The 18661-nt window shown below is 50.9% G+C and overlaps 3 protein-coding genes across 3 annotated transcripts; 1 reads left to right on the plus strand and 2 right to left on the minus strand.

Annotated features, from left to right (window-relative positions):
* Positions 1–233: 233 nt before the first annotated feature.
* NCLIV_055580 (putative endonuclease/exonuclease/phosphatase domain-containing protein) lies at positions 234–4277 on the minus strand (the record flags this gene model as incomplete). Its single annotated transcript, XM_003885112.1, has 7 exons — positions 234–349; positions 934–1368; positions 1480–1536; positions 2236–2412; positions 2638–2731; positions 3002–3400; positions 3924–4277. 7 exons carry the CDS (start codon positions 4275–4277, stop codon positions 234–236), a joined length of 1632 nt encoding a protein of 543 aa, XP_003885161.1.
* A 3983-nt stretch (positions 4278–8260) lies between these two features.
* NCLIV_055590 (conserved hypothetical protein) lies at positions 8261–10837 on the plus strand (the record flags this gene model as incomplete). Its single annotated transcript, XM_003885113.1, has 1 exon — positions 8261–10837. The coding sequence occupies one exon, from the start codon at positions 8261–8263 to the stop codon at positions 10835–10837; it is 2577 nt and encodes an 858-aa protein (XP_003885162.1).
* Positions 10838–11333: 496 nt separating this feature from the next.
* On the minus strand, positions 11334–16901 carry NCLIV_055600 (hypothetical protein; the record flags this gene model as incomplete). The annotated part of the gene is made up of 10 exons (XM_003885114.1): positions 11334–12113; positions 12413–12549; positions 13022–13088; positions 13381–13500; positions 14088–14299; positions 14531–14623; positions 15423–15510; positions 15675–15727; positions 16006–16058; positions 16672–16901. 10 exons carry the CDS (start codon positions 16899–16901, stop codon positions 11334–11336), a joined length of 1833 nt encoding a protein of 610 aa, XP_003885163.1.
* Positions 16902–18661: the final 1760 nt, after the last annotated feature.

An 18661-nucleotide genomic window follows, 5' to 3' on the forward strand; every position in this document is an offset into this window, starting at 1 on the left:
ACGCGACACGAAATGGAAACAAAAATGTGAGATATCCTGGAATTGCTGTTTCGAGTGTAAATTTCCCCAAGCTCGCCTGCGCGTGTTCAATCAGCCATCGAAAAAGAGTGTGAACTTTCCTCAACGGACACCTGGCGAGCATGCTAGTAGAATTCGAAGACCCGGAAGGTAAAACCTTGCGATTTATATGTTTTCGCTCTTCTCCCAGAAAAGACAAGACGAAAACAAGATGTTCACGACCTGCGGAGTGGTTGTTGGTTGTACTCGCCCATCGCCTTGGCCCGAGCCTGCTGCACTTCCTGGGCGCGCTTCATAGCGAGAGGCACTCGTGCGGGTCGGTGGACCACCTCTGATAAAGTAGAGAACACAGGACGCATGTAGACAAAACAGGAAGTCTATGAGCATGAAGTAGTGAAAGCGTAGCGTCTAGTTACTACAATACTCCTAAGAAACTCCCTGAGGCAAGGACCTAAATACCACAGACGGATGACTGTGCAGAACAAGAGTCTCGAACGCCACCCCTTCCCCGGCAACCTGAAACGATTCTCTGTCAGCTAAGCCACTTTACAACGCAGGCGGCACCGTTTTCGCACATTTCGCAGTGCCAGCAATCGGGCTGCATCTGCTGACGCGATTCGGGGCATGTGAAGCTCACACCTGTTGCACTTGATCGTGTGGTGTGGGAGGTGTAACACTCAGCTGGACCCTCAAGTCGGAGGGAGTCAGACATCTCCCGATCATAGTGGAAAGAGAAGTACTCTTCCCTGGAAATGTTATGACCTCTGTGGACGGAAACGCCCGAGCAAATGTGCGATTGTGCGTTTGTCTTCCAGTCGTTGCATCGCGGTTCGGGATTGTCTGTATCCTCTATTCCGTAGTTCTCCAATTCGAGTAAACGCGGTATAGAGCTATCCATGCATGTGCATTACTCACCTGGTGTGGCGATATTCTCATCTTCAGCAGGAAACCTGCTTTCAGGAAGCGCCGAGCGCAGAGGCACCTCCTCAGTTTGTGTGTCCTCAGCGTCAGGGGGCACGGCAGATTGGGGGTCATGCTCCGCAATTTTCCATCTCTGCTTTTCCTCTTCATCCGATTCAACAGTTTCTTCCGTCGTCACGGTGCCTGCCACGGTCCTGGCCTTCCATTCCGACGGTGCAGTGGTGGATGGGCGTTGCCCGGCAGCATGAGTCGGGCGCTGTCTACCAACCGTTAGGCGTCCTTTATAGCCAAACTCCTGAACAAGGCGAGCCCGGTCTGCTGGACCAATTTCGAAGTCTCTCATAGCCGTCACGCGCCGCTGCCTCGATTGGTCGGCACCCTTGAAGTTCCGATCTGTTGTCGGAACCTTGCTGTCAGACCTACCCGCCCCTGAATACGAGCTATTCACACAAAAGGAGTCCCCTCGAAGCAACTGCCATTTACGTGGCTTTGGAAGAGAGTCCGCTTCGACACTTGGAGCGCCTATTGTAATACGCGCACTTAGCGGCCAGTGGTCAGACAACTCAAAACCTTGTCGCTGCGCGACAATGTCCATGCCTGTACAAGGAAAGAAAAGACACGGCCTGGGACCGGCACAGTGGATGAAGACTGGAAACAGTCAACAGCACAAACAAGGAAGCAATCGAAAAGCTCCGAAAGTCTCTCCAACTCAGCCTTATTTGCCAACCTCTAGCAAAATATCAATGAACGCCCTCTCTGTCGCAAGAAGAGCTTTTCAGAAGGACCCCTTCCATGAGTCTGGTACAAGTTGTCAGCACAGCGGACACACCGCAACTGCGCTCGAATGAAGACGGACCCTTAACCCCGGCATGGCTGATATTCAGGTTCTAAAGCTTAACATGTTATAGCATGTAGCTGTTAGCCACCAGGGCAATGCCTGATGGATACCAGTTCGTACCGCTCAATGCAAGTACTATCTAAGGATCGAATGCACACTACTATCTTCATACCTCTATAAACACCTTTACCACCAGACGGTGAAATCGACATCCCCTGTACTGTGACCGTGATCGCCCCAAAAAGGGAGCGGTGGCGAGTTATGCCGTGCAAATACTGAAGCCGGGAGAAGAACTCTATCATCGCGCGTTGCAGTGATCTGGTGGACTCACAAGTTGTAATGCCTAACGACACTGACCGTAAGTCAAGATCCATGAGCAGGAATGACACAGATTGCTGACAGTGAATGATATGGTCACATACATTGTGCAGTTGACAAGAAATCTGGGCGCCACCCACCTAGACAGTAGATTTTCTTGAACAAAATGACCAACGAGCCATCTTTGAGAACTGGGATATCCATCTCCTCGTAATCGTCACCAATAACGACTTCGGGAGGAAAGTTTTCAACGAGATCCAAAACCTCCTGTGATGACAGCCGCACTTCATCTACAGCGAACATGTAGTCCACGCGCCCTGACAGAAACACGGAAAATACAGCTAATCGATATGGGCAAGCAGAATTGCAACGTGTCCACGCAGATTTTTTCAGTCTCTCTAAGGATCCGTGAACGCCGTTCGCTAACTTAGTATGTAAATCATACGATCACGTAGTGTCAGGCGAATTATACCAGCCACAGATGTGAGCAACCTCACGGCCCTTGACGGCCAGGGGAGAGGGAGAGGCAAAGGACCGCTTACCTTTGAAGGGCCAAGGATACAAGGAGTTTCCCTTCCGTAATACCGAATGCTTCTTCTTTTTCTCCGTGAAGGTTTCTTGAGTGAAATACGTGTACTGATATGCATGATTTGGGTTATGTTCTGGGAGGAAAAGATCTCGCATGACAACATCTCCGTCCATCGTCTTCAGGCGTCGATATTGTCGTGGCGATCTATCAGAATCAATATTGAAATCTCCACATAGAAGCATGGAGACGTCTGGCAGGAAAGAAGGAGCGACATCCGGATCAGACAGGCTTTTCATTGCGTTGATCCCGGCATCATACTGCCTCCCGAGAGACAATAGATATGCTTTCCAAGCAAGTTCCTTAATGAACTTCCTTACAGACTCGAGATTGACTCGTCGAGATTTGACTCCGAGGATCGAGAAGTGGGTATTTAAGACAATAATCCGGTGCTTTGGGAACACAGGACTGACGTCGAGCTCGACAGCCGTCACGTTCTGGTTGGAGAAAGGCATCTGACTGCCAGAGGGAAAGTAATGGCTGGCCATGCTTATAAAGGCACACTTGCTTCGACGCCAGGCAAACCAGAGACCTCCCGTCTTCTTCCAGTAGAACTGCAGTGGGTCAATCATTTCGCCGACGCAAGGGAACCTGCTTCCCGATTGAGTTTGTGGAAGAATACTATGAGTCGGAAGAACGTGCGCGTTCATAGCTGCCATATTCGTTCCCCACACTTCCTGGAGGCAGGCAATGTCATATTGAGCGGCAAGGTGGCCGACCTAGAAACAGAGACCACAGGAATTAGAAAATAACTACGTGAAGAAAAATGTCTTAAGAAAAACAATGCTACAGCACACACACGCCTAGCCTCCCGTGCAGAGTTGCCAAGAAAAGGTGAAGTGTTATATCCTGAACCAAGAGTTGTTGCTGTTCGCCTATGCCGAAACTGCTTAACAGTCGTAGTCCTAACTCGTCTACTCTAAAGCCACAAGGCTTGTTGCCGGCAATCACCGGGGCGAGCGCGCATTCTCGTAAGCGGCAGGGTATGAAGAGATGATTCTGCTTAATTTATCCATGGACCCTGACACAACAACAACCAGGGCCGGGCCCGTTCTACTACAAAGTGGAAACCGTACTCCAACTTAGCGTCCGAAAATGAATCTTCGCGTTCTCTTGGCCAATCTCTTTACTGCTATATGCAAAAAGGTGCAGGAAAGACCACGGGATCAGCTGCTTTCTCGTCATGACCCCTTCTAACGCGCTTCCTTCAAGACACTCCCCCTGCTGTTACAAAGGCCTTACGTCTTCTGCCCGCTGGTAAGGCCGTTTGCACGACCAGAAGGGAGCCCACAGGTAAGGGTTCCACGTTATAGACGGCGGCACAAGATAAGCGTTCAGAACAAGAATCCTCAAATTAGGGCCGTAAACCCCTTCGCTTGCATCACTAGATGCGGTACTCGAGACGCCGAAAGACATGTGGAGACTGCGAGGCCCTTCTGAACCCGAAACACGTGCCGCATATGCACTGTTTGACGCTTCATTGCTGCTGGTGTTGCTATTCTCTGTTCTTGCCGTATCCCATTGCGCCATCTGCGCAGTTGGAGTCTGCTGTCCCTCGGCATCTTCCTCGATGATCCAATTTTCTTCAGTACTCATTCTTGCAAGAAAGGAAACGGCGGACCATCGAACAAGAGAGAGCTCCTAACTGACGAATGCGAAGATTCAGCTTTCGGAACCGCCAAGGCAGGAGCAAGGAAAGCGTTCCGCGAGGCTCGATGGGCCAACCAGACAAATGGGAGACACAACGCTACCCACGCAGGCACAGAGAGAGACTTGGCAGCAGAGATTAGCGGGACATCCGGCTCGTCGGAGAGGCTGCGTCCATGGCGGCTTTCCTCACACTCTGTTTCTGTACCCGTTGCCGCTGCTGAGATCGACGCGGAAACCAAATTGAGAACAGGGCCGCGTGATGATAACGCACCGGACAAACTCAACAGGAGAACAAGCTCCCTGTTGTCAGGAAGAAGTTATGGAGACCTGCCAACCTGCCAATAATTTTGCTTCCGTGAGAAGACTGGGCAGACCGCGGGTGCTCCCAGTATTTCGAAGCAGCAACATGATCTGCACTCTCTGCTGTCTTGGAGGGGTAGGAACGGTCCAGGCCTTGCTTCACAGCTTCCCCATTTCCAAACTCACTGATCCTGCTCTCCACAAGGAACCATTGGGTACAAAAAGAAATAGGCAAGCCACTATTGCTCGGTGTCTTCGTGACCACGATGAGACTTCGACGATCCCATGGAGAAGCAACGATTGTGGTGTCCAGCCCTGGTTAGCTACACAAAATGAAAGATGGGGATCTGCTGGCTGGCATCGATCCTCCCTCTTCCAAAACGATATGGCAGCTGTGTAAACGAAGGTGAATGAAAATCGTGTTAAGCGAGCTGACGAGGATCTCTGCAGGGCGTGCATGCAAGCATCGCTGAGGCTCCTGGCTTGAGTGGCCGTCAGCTTGGTGAGTCGTCTCAAAAGGGTATGTGTGAATCGAATGAGGCCCGCCTGCATGGCGCTCGTTCATTAACAATGAGCCATGAAGCTGCCCCATATTCTCTCCAACGTACATCTTTTACGCTTCCGTCTGTATCTCATCATTTTTTTATCGCCATCGTTCGTTAGTTTGCAGCCTCATTGATCGCATATTTACCCCGCCACGTGGTATTGTTCAGGAGCTGTGTGCCAGCCTGAGGTTCTGTATCCGAGCCTGCCAGAGGGCTGTCGGTGCAGAATACCTGCTTACTACATGCCTTTAATTGAAAGTATATTGGTTGCCTCTTGTATCCTGGATTGTGAAAAGTGTAAAAAGAGATCCTACCCAAGGGGTGTCCAGGGGCGCGTTTGGCAGATTAGTTGAAAAACGCTTGACTTTTCTGCAGAACTACCGGGGCTGTATTTGAGTAGGTCTCTCTTTTGAGGAGCCACGAGCTGAACATTTTGTGGCGACAAAATATGGTTGGGGTTCGTGCCTTGTCAAATACATTCAACGCCAGTAGTACGTAAGCGGATCTGTGCACCACTCCAACAGCCCGCTATACAGTACGGTGCCAACTAGAAGACAGTGTGGAAAGAAGTGGCGTGGCGAGCCCCGTAAGTCGAGGGTGGGTCTGATTGAAAGTTCCTGAATTGAATGATGATGGGGCGTCACTGATGTTCTGGCTTCCTTGTTGCATTTGAAGAAGCAGACGAAGCTGGTCGCTAACGAGATGGGCGGATGAAGATGACGAGGAATGACCAGGGAGACTGATGTAGGGAAAAAAATTTGACTTTTCTTTTTTGTCGTATCTAATTTCATGCCGACAACAATAGATCGCATAATTTGGCCGGCCTGCCGCAATGACGGAAAAAAGGAGATGAAACCACCTACGAAGGTGAATGGCGGATGGCCTTTTCGTTTTTCTTGGCGTCGTGCATGATAAAAAAGATGCGATTCTATCCTTCTGTAACGTGCAGATTTTTTTTCTTGTGTTCGAGTCGCTCCACCCTTATGTGTTTCCTAGGTGAGCGCGACGCGCTGTCTCCAAGGAAGAAAGTTGTTTGTGCATATGCAAAGAGAAGCGATAGAGAAGCTGTGTCGGGCTCTCTACGTGTGCCGTTCTCTCTGTCCTCGTTCTTCAAAGATGTCCCTCCCCTACCCGGAAGGTTGTTTGCGAAGCATTTCAACTTTCTTCTCATATGGTGTCTTTCCCTCTGTTGGCTCAACTTGTCTGTGTACAATATCGCAGCCAGCGTTTCTGGGTTTCGGCATCCACGTAAGGAGGATTGGCCATGGAGGTAAGTATCAAAGACAATGCAGCTTTACGAAACTCGTCTTCCTGCTTATTCAACTGCATTACGCTAGGGCTTGCCACCGTAGAATGGGAAGACCAGATTGCATGCTCTACTGCTGGCGAGCTATGCTCTGTCAGGCTTTCCTAGACACTCCGTGCTCTGCAGCATCTTTCCTTTAACACACGATGGCTGCCACTCTCCATATGGAGGGGTACGTAACGGTAGAAACCACAAGAATGGGGCCACCTGCAACGGCAGAGGATGCACGATTCCGAGCAGAGAGACACGAAGCTGAGGACAGCGAATGAGGAAACACTGCAATGAAAGAAAAACAAACGCCCAGTGAATGCGATTCGACACTCGAGCAACATAAACAGGCTCCGTTCCCCCTCAAAAAACGCAGCGTCCCCACGCTTCGCTCGTCTCCCCTTCAGAGGGATCAACTGGGCAACGCAGTCGGAGACGGAAATTGACCAGAGCAGCCCAGATTTGGCTTTCTGTCTTCCGTACAAATGGACGCCCAATCGCTGAATACCGAAAACGTAGAGCAAGCTTGCCACACATAGAGAATGAGGTAGGAAGAACGCTGGAAATGATTTTTAAAGAGAGCTAACGGATGCCATGTCGTTCTGTTTTCTCGGCAACTACTTTCGACAAGAGGGGGAACTAGGGTTTGCAGTTTCTTTCTTCTTCTCACGGGAGAGGCACACACGTCTTGCCATCTCGAGTGTCGCTGGAGGTGCTGTGTCATCAACGAAAGCGTGTTCCATCGGAGAACAGTCCCATTGGGTAACGCGTAATCAGCCACGGCATGTAGGCCTGAACGAGCTCCGTACCGACGAGACGATTGCTGGTGGGACACCCGAAGACGAGAGGGAGCCTTAGGAGGGATCAATGGCTGACTTGGACGAAAATCGGAATTTGCCTCTCGGTACGAACGAAGGAAATTTGTCAAATACTGGAACTGACGCGAACAATTCCGAAAAACGCGCTACTCAGGTCGGAGACCATGTGAAACCGCTGATCCAGCGTGATGCGCCGTCTCTACCGTAGCGCGAAGTCGCGTTTGCCGTCGGTGTCTCCGGTAACTCTCGCCCATCCCGAATGTGGATGTTGTCGGCAAACAGAAAAGACAGTTCATCCCCTTTTTCTCTAGAGTTCGTCTTACCTTTGTCCGTTGCTTTCTGCCCCGTTCTGTCCCGTTCCTTCGCCTCCACGGAGTTCGACTGTGTGCCACCGATTTCCCCTCTCTTCCAGCCTTTGTCTTGATATTGCAGCCGTTGCGGCGACGCCTCTTTTGGTCAGAACTGGCCCAGCCGTTGCTTTGCGTATTTTCCTCCAAGAAAACCTTATGAGTTTACCCAGGAGTCATCTGTGTTGTTCCCGTTTTGCAGGGACAAATGCAGCTCCCAGCGCACTTCCGTCGTGTGTCTTTCCTTGTGCCGCTCTGTCTGCCTACGACGACGAATCCAGCCGAGTTGATTTGAAGTGAATGAATGCGCACGGACTCTGTTCAAGCAGAGAGATTCGATTCGCTTCTATTTTGGCTGCACCAATGCGGTCATCCGACAATCCATGCACTTCTTTAAGCGTTTTGAACTGCCCCAAGATGCGCATGGGACCTTTACCGGGGTAGTCCTGTAAGCCCGTACTACGTTTATCACGGGACTCGAAGAGTGCGTATGACGGTTCACACATTGACGACCCAGAGAGGGATCCGTCAGCGCACGTCAGTGTCTCTCAACTTCTTTGGGACCACAGGGCAGGGAACATACTTTTTTTTTGAAGCAGAACGTGTTAACTGGTGAATCCAAGCTATGGAGCGGCTAAGCTTTGCCTCGGTGACCCATGTTGACCGGGAGAGGTTGGCCGGCAGCAGAGGAAGGGAATTTTCTCTCGCGTCTTCCGTCGCAAACATTCTGGCGCCTCCAAGCGCCCTTGTGGAGGCGGCGGTGCTTCCTTGCGACACCTTTGACGTTTTCTTCCCTCGGCATGCGCACTTAACCGTATCGTCTGATGTTGTAGCTGGCTCGCCAGAGAACATCAGCGCAAGAGAGCTCTCGGCTGAACATGTTGTCAGTGAAGGGGTATGCAAACCAGAGGGTGTGTCAGACGCTGGTGTCCATCGGTGTTCTCAAGAGAAGGCGATTCAGTCGAATCTAGAAGAGAATCTCAGAGGCGAGCTTATTCGTGTCCCCTCTGAAGAAAACGGGAACCAAAATCCCGGAAAGGAATGGACTGGAGTCAGTTTTGACGACGCGGGAAACTCTCTGGCAATTTGCCAGTGCAAAGAAAGGTGGTTTTACACAATTGCTTTATCCGAGCTCGCCCGTTTATCACGTGACAAACGTATCTCTCGCACAGATTCGAGAAAAATCGCGGAAAGGGGTTGGGTTGGGTGGGCTCGCTTGGCGCTGCTCATGAATGGAAGCTCTCCCTTCGCTCTAACGCTTGCCGAGCAGCGCGTACAGCAGCTCGGAGAGGAGGCACAACGGCTTATTTCTGATCTGTCGAGCTGTCCTACCGGCAGCCGTAGGCCGTTCTGTGACCGAGCGGAAAACAGTGAGAACGAGGGCCGTAGAGGTGGGGAGGCAACAGGAACTGAAGAAGACGAAGACGTCGTGTGCCAAAAGGGAACGAGTCATCTCTTGAAAACGGTGAAAGGAGAGGGAGACGATGGGACACAAAGAAGATGGATAAATGCAAAGGCACACGAAGGTTCGTCTCCAGAAGGACAGAGTGGTGTTCATTTTCCGGATCTGCGTATCAGCGGACACCAAGAAGACGGAAGCAAGAAAACGGAGAGTTCTAAAACTCTCTTTTTTCAGGTATGGGAGGAACTAAAAGAAGAACTTGCGTCGGTGAAACTTCTGCTCGAGCTTCATCCGAAATGTGGTGACCTGTGGGCGTACCGCCGCTTCGTGTGCCGGACGAGCCTTCGCCCTCTGTTGTGTCTCGCTCGTCAGAGGAAACATGCTTCTGAATCTTGTTCGCATGTAGGAGAATTCCAAATATGCCCGAAAGAACTCGCTGGTGCGCTCTCCAAGGCCGCACCTGGCAAGAGCGATGCGTGCAGTCACGCGGTGGAACCAGTGGACACTCCCACTGCACGAAAATCGAATGTCCATGACCCAGGAGATTCCGAGTTTCAGCGAGTTTTGGAGCGTGCGTCCATCCCTGAAGGGGACGATAAGAGGACCTGTGCACCAGAGTTCCTGCAGAGACGCGTGGACGCGGCTGAAGACCACGATTCGGTGCGGTGGCTGACAGCAGAGCTGTCTGGGTTTCTAGACACTGAGCTTGCTCTGGTGGCAGAGCATGCTGCACAGCGGCCTCACAGCTATCAGGCTTGGGAGCACTTCGCGAAAATAGAACAGGAGATGAAGGCATTGCATGGCCATCTTCATGTTCGCAGTCTGCACGTAGACCAACCCTCGGCTGACAACACTCCGGCGGCGCAAGCAAGCGGAAGAAAGGAAACCATACATATAGGCGGAGCTAAGGACAACGCGGTGCTTGAAGCTTTACGAGATCTAACCATGCAGCGGCTTAGGTCCTTTGTGGAGTGCCAGTGCGGCCTTCTAGCGCATTCGCATGCTCCATTTCACCATATCTCAAAGCTCTTTGAGGAATCTCTGTGCTCCATCCTCTTGCCGTCCGGGGCGTCGGAGTTGCTGCAGGCCGAGGAGCCTGCGTCTGTTTTTGCCTCTTGCGAAACGGCCGATCCCCCTGCAAGCGACTTTCCTACGACGCCCGCAGGTCCAATGCGAGCGGCTCATAATTTGCTCACCGAGGCCCTCAAGTTTAATGCCGAAGTTCTCCATCTATTCCCTCACTTGGAGGCTCCGTGGTGTGGACGAGCGGAACTTTTTATCGCTTACGTCCGACGATGCTCAGCGTATGCGAATCGGTGTTCTTTAGGCACTAAGGCGCAAGCGCATGCGACGGAATGCGACTCCGGCCATCCCATGGGGCCGGCAACAACCAAGGATGCACCAACAGATCAGACAGTCGCAAATGCTCTGGCTAACTCCGCGGAGAAGCCGGTTGGCCTTGCGGTCGCTGCAAGGTTGTCCGGCAATGCGTTTGCCGATGACACGGCCCAGCCATGTCGAGGAGGTGCGGCCAACCTGTGCTTCGCAGAGTTCAGCAGATTCACAAAATATTTTCAAGCCCTGTGGAGGGATGAATTTATCTGGGGCCTTTCTCTTCTGCAGCATGTTGGGCAACAGGAACGGGACAGTGTGGGCGGCACAAAAAGAAGCTGTATGGTCTCTCGATGGCAAGAGCGTCATCGATTCCGCCTCTCTCAAGAGTTGCGAAGGGCTGGCATCCGTGTGCCTGTATTTGATAGCTGCATGCGTTCAGAAACTCCAACTTACGAACCGGACTAAAACCGTATAAAGGACGCGTTAACGAGAGCTTTGCGTCGAACCCATAGGCACCCCACCGAGTTTTTCTGTGATATGTGTCCACGCTACTCACAGGGCACGATATGCGATGGATATTTCTGACACCAAAGATTTATGAAACGCAGCGGACCTTCGGCCGAGGGCACAAAGAGGGAACAGCAGGACGTTTGCTACGTACCCAAGAACGGAACACGAATGACGGAAGTACATATGCATTCGAAAAAAACTAGAGAGACCACAGAAGCAAGGGTATTATTGACGCAGGAATGTAGCCCCCGGAAAGTCGATTTTTGCTGTAGAAGGCAGAACCAACCCTTTAAAAAACCATTCGGCGAGTTTCCAAGGTACTCACTCGACCTTGAAAAGGTGCAGGAGGGATTTATTTCAGGTGAATGGTCAGAGGCTTTTCCGGAACTGGCCCTCTCCCTTACGGATAGTTTCTTCAATCGCTCCACAGCGGTTTTCCCTTTTCATTGAATTACGTCCTGTTCTTTAGACCCTCCAGCTTTTCTGCTGACGTTTTTTGCCTACTTGCGGCCTGTTTCGCTCTGTTACGGTCAAGTTTAGCGTAATATTTCTTGAGTTTCCTTTTTTGAGGAGCAGAGAATCTTTCAGGATGAACGGCAGGTGCAGGGGGTCCGAGATGCTCCCAAGGCAGTTTCCTTAGGATTGTGGGAACGCGTTCGTGCGCATCCGTCCCTCGAAGCCGCGGGGACAGCAAAAGTAACTCTTCTTCGTCAGCTTCAGTTTCGTTTGGTCCAAATTGCGGCAGGGGCCTTGACGGACGCAACACCTTTTCTGCTGTACCGTATGTCCCAGAATGAGCCATCGCCTTCCTCTCACTGCTCTGGAAACTGCGCTGTGGTGAAGAACCAGAGGGAAACTTTGAAGCCTCCGACGAGAGACAATAGATGTTGCTTTTCGAGATAATCGTCGTTTTTTCGCGGGCGCGTATATATTCTTTTTTCCGGTCTTCTCTCAAGACGACGGGTAAGCGATCTGGATGGTAGTCATCGATGTCGACACGGTCCTTGATTTCGTTAAGAAATTCACTGAGCGCAACTTTCAGTTCATCGAAATACTCTACTGGGATCTCCCGGATCCGAGCCGCCCGCTCCTCGTCAGCTGCCCGTGTGGAATCCGCCTCCTCCGCCAGCTTTCCAGATGATATCAAAGACAACAAGGACTTCTTATCGCTGGGAGGTGGGTCGAGAGGATGGGTGAGAAGTGCTTGCTCCTTTGTTCCCCAACCTGGAACCTGATTCCAAACAGAGTAGGGTAAGAGACAGGTTCCTATCAATCACTTGTCGCCTGTGAGAAAGCACTCCCAGCTCAGCCAAACAGTTTCTGGCACAGATGAGACTCCCCCGTGGTCGAGAGGCCATCTATTCAGTTGCACTCTAGTTTGCTTGGCTACATCGTTGCATTCTTCTCATGTCACTTGGAGGCTGTGTTTCACCGCCACACCGCGGGCATCCCGGGAGTGCGAGGATTGTTCACGCCGGAAGAAGGCGCTGCCAGAATTCTGAGGACCAACCGCAAGGCCGGACATCTTACTTTGTACTTTCCCTTGAAGAACTGGAATGGGCCCAAGAGATCCGGCTCATCATTATCCCAATTTTGATCTGTATCATCCGTGGGAGAGGCGATGCACTGAGTAGCTTGTAGCACGCGAGGCATGACCGGAAAGCTTGCTGCAGCGGAATCTGTTGGCAATAAAAACGTCTGATTTGACGAATATCGCAACCGCAGTCCTTTCGCAGAAGCCTCAAGCATCTGTGGCACCTGAAACAGTAAGTTGACAGCACAGCAAATTATCTCCAAGGTCGGTCGAACGAAGACAAACCGTCGGGCATGGGCTTCGAAGACGGTGCGGCAACAAAAAGGTAACGTGACTTTATTTCGTTCGGCATAAAAGTCCGTTAAGTAGTTCCCAGTTTTACCCATCAGGTGCACAGTGTTTTTGACGCGCACTATGGTACGCGCTGCCGCGTTCCTCAAAACTAAAGTGAGACTGCCTTGATATCTGCCCCTCACTGAACGTTTTCTGTTAGCTTCGCGGTAACAGTTCACACAGGTGAGACGACGTAGAACAGAGGACCGCCATCTGTTGTTTCTTCGTTCGTAGGTAAGCCCAACTCCGCACGGGGACCCGTGGGGTCTGACATACGTGGTTGTGAATGAACTCCCCTGGGTTACCAGCATTCTCGGAAAGTCGACGAGTGCCGACATACTGAGAAAACACCAAGGCAAAAGAAAAACTCAAGCGAGCCCCATGCTAGTTAGTACGCGTCTCAGATCCATGCAACATTTATCATAAAGTATACATATATATATATATATATATATACATGCACGCAGATTCCGCTTTTTCTTTTGGTACACAGTTAAATTCTTACGTCGTCTGAATTCGCACCAGCCGAAGTCACTCTTTCTCGCTTGTCAAGGTCCACAGCGGTTAGAGCAGCAGACACAACGTGGTGGAACGCCGGTACAAATCCCGTTATCACCGTGGAAGGCCTTACTCGGTAGTTGCGTGTCTTTGGCATGTAGAACTCATGGTCATTCATCATCGGGTTCACTTCTGTAATCCATTCGTCTCCAGTGTACGTGTCGAAGAGTACGAAGCCAAACAGCGGCTGGTGCTGCAAGAGTACAGAATAGAGAACAGAGCACCTCCTGGAAGACGTGAAGTTGCGCAGCTGGAATAATGCCTTGTACCGAGAGCCTGGTGACTGAACCTCTCCAGTTACCCTCTAAACCACTTGCAGTTTACGAGGGCGTTAGGTCACTCTCAGCTCACTACGCATACACTCAAATAGTCATAAGACCATGACTACTTCTTGCTCCCACTCATGGGGTGAGGAGCGGTGAAAAGAAGGCACGCATAGAAGGCAATTTCGGTGTTCCTTACTTTGCACCATTTTGAGCAGAGCATTTGACAGTTTCACCTCAACATGTTGTGTCAGCGGGTGGATAAGTTAGATCTGAGAGCTACTGGGTGTTTCGAATCGATAACACTGCAAGCCTATGACGTATGTGGGAACAGAATGCTGCCGCGAACCGCTTAGTCCTCAAAACAGTGAAACAGATATAGAATCATGCCCTGACACTTGTCAGGTTCCAACTGCTTTTGTTGGCTTTGTGTTCTCGCTTAGAAAACCAACTGCCTTTCCGCAGGGCACCACACTATTAGAGATTTATTATTACGTGGTCTTGTGTGGCCTGATACCATGAGGAGAGGAAAGAAGAACTGACGAGTGACGATGTTGCTGTGGGAGACGAACACGGTTGTATTCAGTCGGATGTCGAGACAAGACTCAAGGACTTGACTAAGGAAATTCTCGTCCGTGTAAAACCCTCCCTTCTGGGCAGTAATATTTGTCGTGTCACCGATGCCAGGCGGCGATATGGAGATAGCGTCAAAGCCGAGGTTGTACACGTCTGTAGGCAGAAGAAACGGATGGGACATATGTTTATGAATTTACGTCTTAAATTGCCAGTGGGAAGCGCCTGTGTAGCTTGCACTCGATGTTTGTCGTAGAGGTACGTTTCGGTGCTTATTCCACATCGGCTATGTTCTAGGCGTAATAGGCACTGTTGTCACTCGTATCAACAGCGAGAGAAAACTACTACTCAGATGCTAGTATGATCAGTACCATCTTTGTTACTTACGCTCGAGGAGGTCAGCATCTGACCACGTTCTCGCAGGCATAAGACCCATGAACGCCACTGTCCCGTACGTTTTTTCGCTGAGACCATGCGTCACTGAGCGCCAGCACCAGCACCACCAACAACGCTGATGAGCGTTATAGAATGCGGCGTGCATTCTCTCAGACACATTTCTGGTGTGCTCATAAGGCATACTTCGTTGCAAAGACATCGCTGGGAGGCAGGGTCGCAAACGAGCGTTTTGTGTGCCGTAGAATTAACCAGGACTGCAAATCCAGCGCATTGTGAAAGCTTGTTAAGTAGACAAGCGAGAATTACCTACTGGCTTCATGCTCAACTTTGATTGATTCTGCGGGTGTCCCGCAGCGTGTGGTCTGGCGCATATTATACGGACTGTCCCATTTTACAGGCATCAGTATCTGGGTATCTCCTGAAGCCAGACACCAAAGGACTTCCTCTCCTCAATGGTACATCAGAGCTGTCCATAGAGTAACATGGGTACTTTCGACTAGAGCAAAAATTGTCATTTTCTTACGTTGTGTTAGTAGTGCATGCTGTGGAAAACGCTCACTGCCTGGCACGAGCGACGCATCATATTTTGCCTCCTGCCATTCTCAGAATGGATAGCTCATTCGAAGCAACCATCCATATAAAAGCATGCAGCCAGAGCATGGTAACCAGCTAATCTCTCCAAGTGCCCAATCGTTACGGTTGAGGACGATCTACTGCCACCTGATTTCCACGGGAAGCTATGCACATCCGCAGTGTCCTGATGCACTCAGCGCTTTAAAGCCAGTGCTGTTGTTACCCCGTTTTCTTATAACGATCTCCTAACTGTTCACTATCGTAGAACAAAACCCATAGCATAACCGTGTAGCCGTGTAGCCCGTCGTACCTTTCATAATAGTGATTACAACCAGAATGCAAAGGCCAATGAAGACCACCCATGCAATCGCCCAGAGAAGCGCCGCAAGCTTCCCGAGCTGTGAATCGCAGACGCAGCGCAGCAAAGTCGGCCGAAAGACAGCCTATCTGAAATGATGTAGGTTTGGATACGTTCAAGCTCGTCTCAGCAAAAAACCAAGAGTGGCACAAGACTGCAGCATTTTCATTGACGGCCGACTCCCCCACTGCCGTGTTCCCTTACGAGCCTTAAACCGCGATCCTTCTTGCGTTCTGTGAACAGGCCAAGGTACATGCCTGAAAGAAAGGCACCCATTATCCAGGATTTTTGTGAATCGCTCAGCGGTGGGGATTGCCCATATTGATGAGTGAAGAATCATAAGCGCTGGCTGAAGGTGGAACGGTATTGCTAGCCAGTCGTAACTGGTCTTGTACCACCCAGTGCAAAAGATTCTTGCAGGATGACTGCGCTCGATAAAACGAAGCGCCGATGGTGTAAGCCTTCGACTATCAGGCTTCGCGCCTGTGTCCACTGTCATGACAGGGTAATGGATACCGCGTAGCTAATGACGAACCTATGCCCCAAGGGATGCAGCAGCAGAAACCGGCCAGAATCAACCACCGCATCCTACAGGAGACACACCACATAAAGAGGTTCCGAAATTCATTTTACAGAGTCCAAAGGCCTGGTAACTGATGCGTAGGGATTTGAAGGGATAGACGCTTCAGAGAAAAGAGGATTTCCCCATGGAAGTCCACGGCTGGCATTCCTGTCGCTCAACACAAAATAGTGTTGCAGTGTTACAGCAGAAGTTGCTATCTTTCACACTGTGGAAAACGTCGCTGTGGTTGGTGAGTCTCCTGCTACTGCGGACCGGCGGAAGAAGTAGAATATGTGAGGCGTCCCCCGACCTCAGCACGATGGTGTTCCGAGGAACATTGAAACCGGCATTTAGCTATCGCGCCAGGAACGTAATTTCCTTTTCCTTTTCCCATACGTTCTCTCTTCGTGGCCTAGGCTTTGGCCACAGGGACATCTTCTAAAGACGAAACAGGCCTCCAGATCAGCGTTTGCTTCTGCGGAGTCTTCTGGTAGAAGCACGTCCCGCTCGGAAGCCTCTGCATTCTGTGTGCTTTTTCCTGCACACGCCGACTGTTGCTCAGAAGGTATTTCTTCGATCGGGACCAAAGGCACCTTATCAGGTGCTCTCGGGTCAGTAGCTCCATGCTCGTGGACGTACTGTTCGTCAGAGGAATCTGATTCCGTTTCACTCCCCTCCTCACACGACCAGTCGAAAAGCTCGAACACAGTCACAGCTTCCACATGGGCGGTTTCGCATGTTGAAATCCGCGGACGATTACGCGTGGCAATCGGGGGCATGAAACCCGAGGATGGTTCAGGGGATCCGTGTTCGCTGGACTCTTCGCTGATGCAGACTTCGTCTTCATCTTTGGTTGGATAGCTGGCCATTATCGTTGCCTCTTGAATTGTCTCTTTAATTCACCACTTGATATATGAGACGTAACTGAAAAAACGATACCTGTTTTATGACTCTTGCTGCTTTGAGAGACAGAATCGAAAAACGCGAGTGAATCGCCTTCACCTGCGACAGTCCAGTTTGCATTCTAGGTAGAGCGAGACTTCTCAAACGGGGGGCCCGGTGTCATTTCATTTGCCCGAAAGCAGGTATCATGGTTACTGCACTTGATGACAAACACACGCGTTTTACAGGCGAGCTGTTGTTTCTACGCACAGTGGCAGAAAGGGTATGTGACCATGAGCATCACAGAATATGTGGAAGACTACCGATTCACATATACAGACAGCTGCGGGTTCGATCCATCCTGTCACGTGCCGCAAGCGAACGAACATATTCTGCGGGGGCTCTGTTCATTCGATCTTGTTCCTGCTCGCCCAGCATCGGTTTGTAGACTTCCGCCGAGCGTTTTGCAGGCGCTCAGTGCCACTCTGTTCTCTTGCAATTCAAACAAAATACTCTGGTTTCCTTGGAGTCTCTCTTTCGTCTGACTGTCGGTCAGGTGAGAATTATTATTTCTAGGTTTGTGCCCCAGGAACAAGTGGCTTGATGCTGCCTCCAGCATAACCTTGCCCCTGACGAGACTACGGGGGCAGCTTGATGCCGTAATTTCTTGAGATAGGGTAGTACAGAGGACGACATGCCCGGTGGCACATTTTAGTGCTATGGGGTGAAGAGTGTGCTCCAGCTCGCTGCGGCGCTGATCATCCTCAGATTGGTGTAGGTTGCGCGGGATTCGGTCACAAAAAGCCCTTTCTGTCCAGCACAGTGAGGGGCGGTTGGTATGAGCTGCTTCGCAACTCTTACACTGGCCGCACTGGGGGTGACGACCTCGCGTACTCTGCCCCCGGATTTAGTTTTTTCGGGCCCGCTGTGCGTGTGTTGTAGACGTCGCATCAAACACGCAAGTTTACCTCCCTGGCCCTGCCTCTGAAGTGTGGTCACGTAGTGCGCATCCACCAAAACTCTTCGCGGGCGTTATCGCTGTAGTCGTCAGTCGTCGTTGCAGGCTTTTCGTTGATAAAAATTCGCTCTTGCAGCGCAGCGCCGTCAATGTGGCCGCGGGGCAAGAGGAACCTCGTCACAGTTTTAAAGAAGGCCCATGTACAGCAATACTCATAGGGACCGAGACCTCCACATTCATTGATCTTAAATTTGCGAAAGGTCAATACACTTTAGCAGGCTGTGCACCAGTGTCTGCGGGGCACACCACGGACTGGAGAGGTTGCGTTTAGAACGCAAATGCGGCAGCGACATAGCAAGAATCAGACGGCGAACACAAGGGCGTATGGTTGTTGTGACCTCTTTTTACCTGAATCGTTATTGCCATAATCAAGCGGAACGATAAAAGGCGAAAGGCAGACTAGTGTAGACTTTTTTGTTTCGGCGTGCCACGACAGCGTCCATACGAACCACAACGTGTGCTGCACACTCGATGTTGCATCGCGTCGAGCGAAAATAAAAAGCATTCGTTATTCCTTTATTGAAATTATGTTCTTTTCGCGGCCGCCGTCCATCGATCCTTGGCCCTGAACTTTCTTGGCTGCTAACTGTTTCCCTGCTATTGGCACCGGCACCAGTACACATGAGTTTTCCGGCAGAATGTGGGCCCCCGTGGATGCCACCTGGGTAGCCGCCGCTGGGATGAATGCGTTTTGTAGGACAGAATAGCAGTTTGGCTTTGTGTACGTGT

Source organism: Neospora caninum, chromosome XI (assembly GCF_000208865.1).
Source record: "Neospora caninum Liverpool complete genome, chromosome XI".
Lineage (NCBI taxonomy): Eukaryota > Apicomplexa > Conoidasida > Eucoccidiorida > Sarcocystidae > Neospora > Neospora caninum.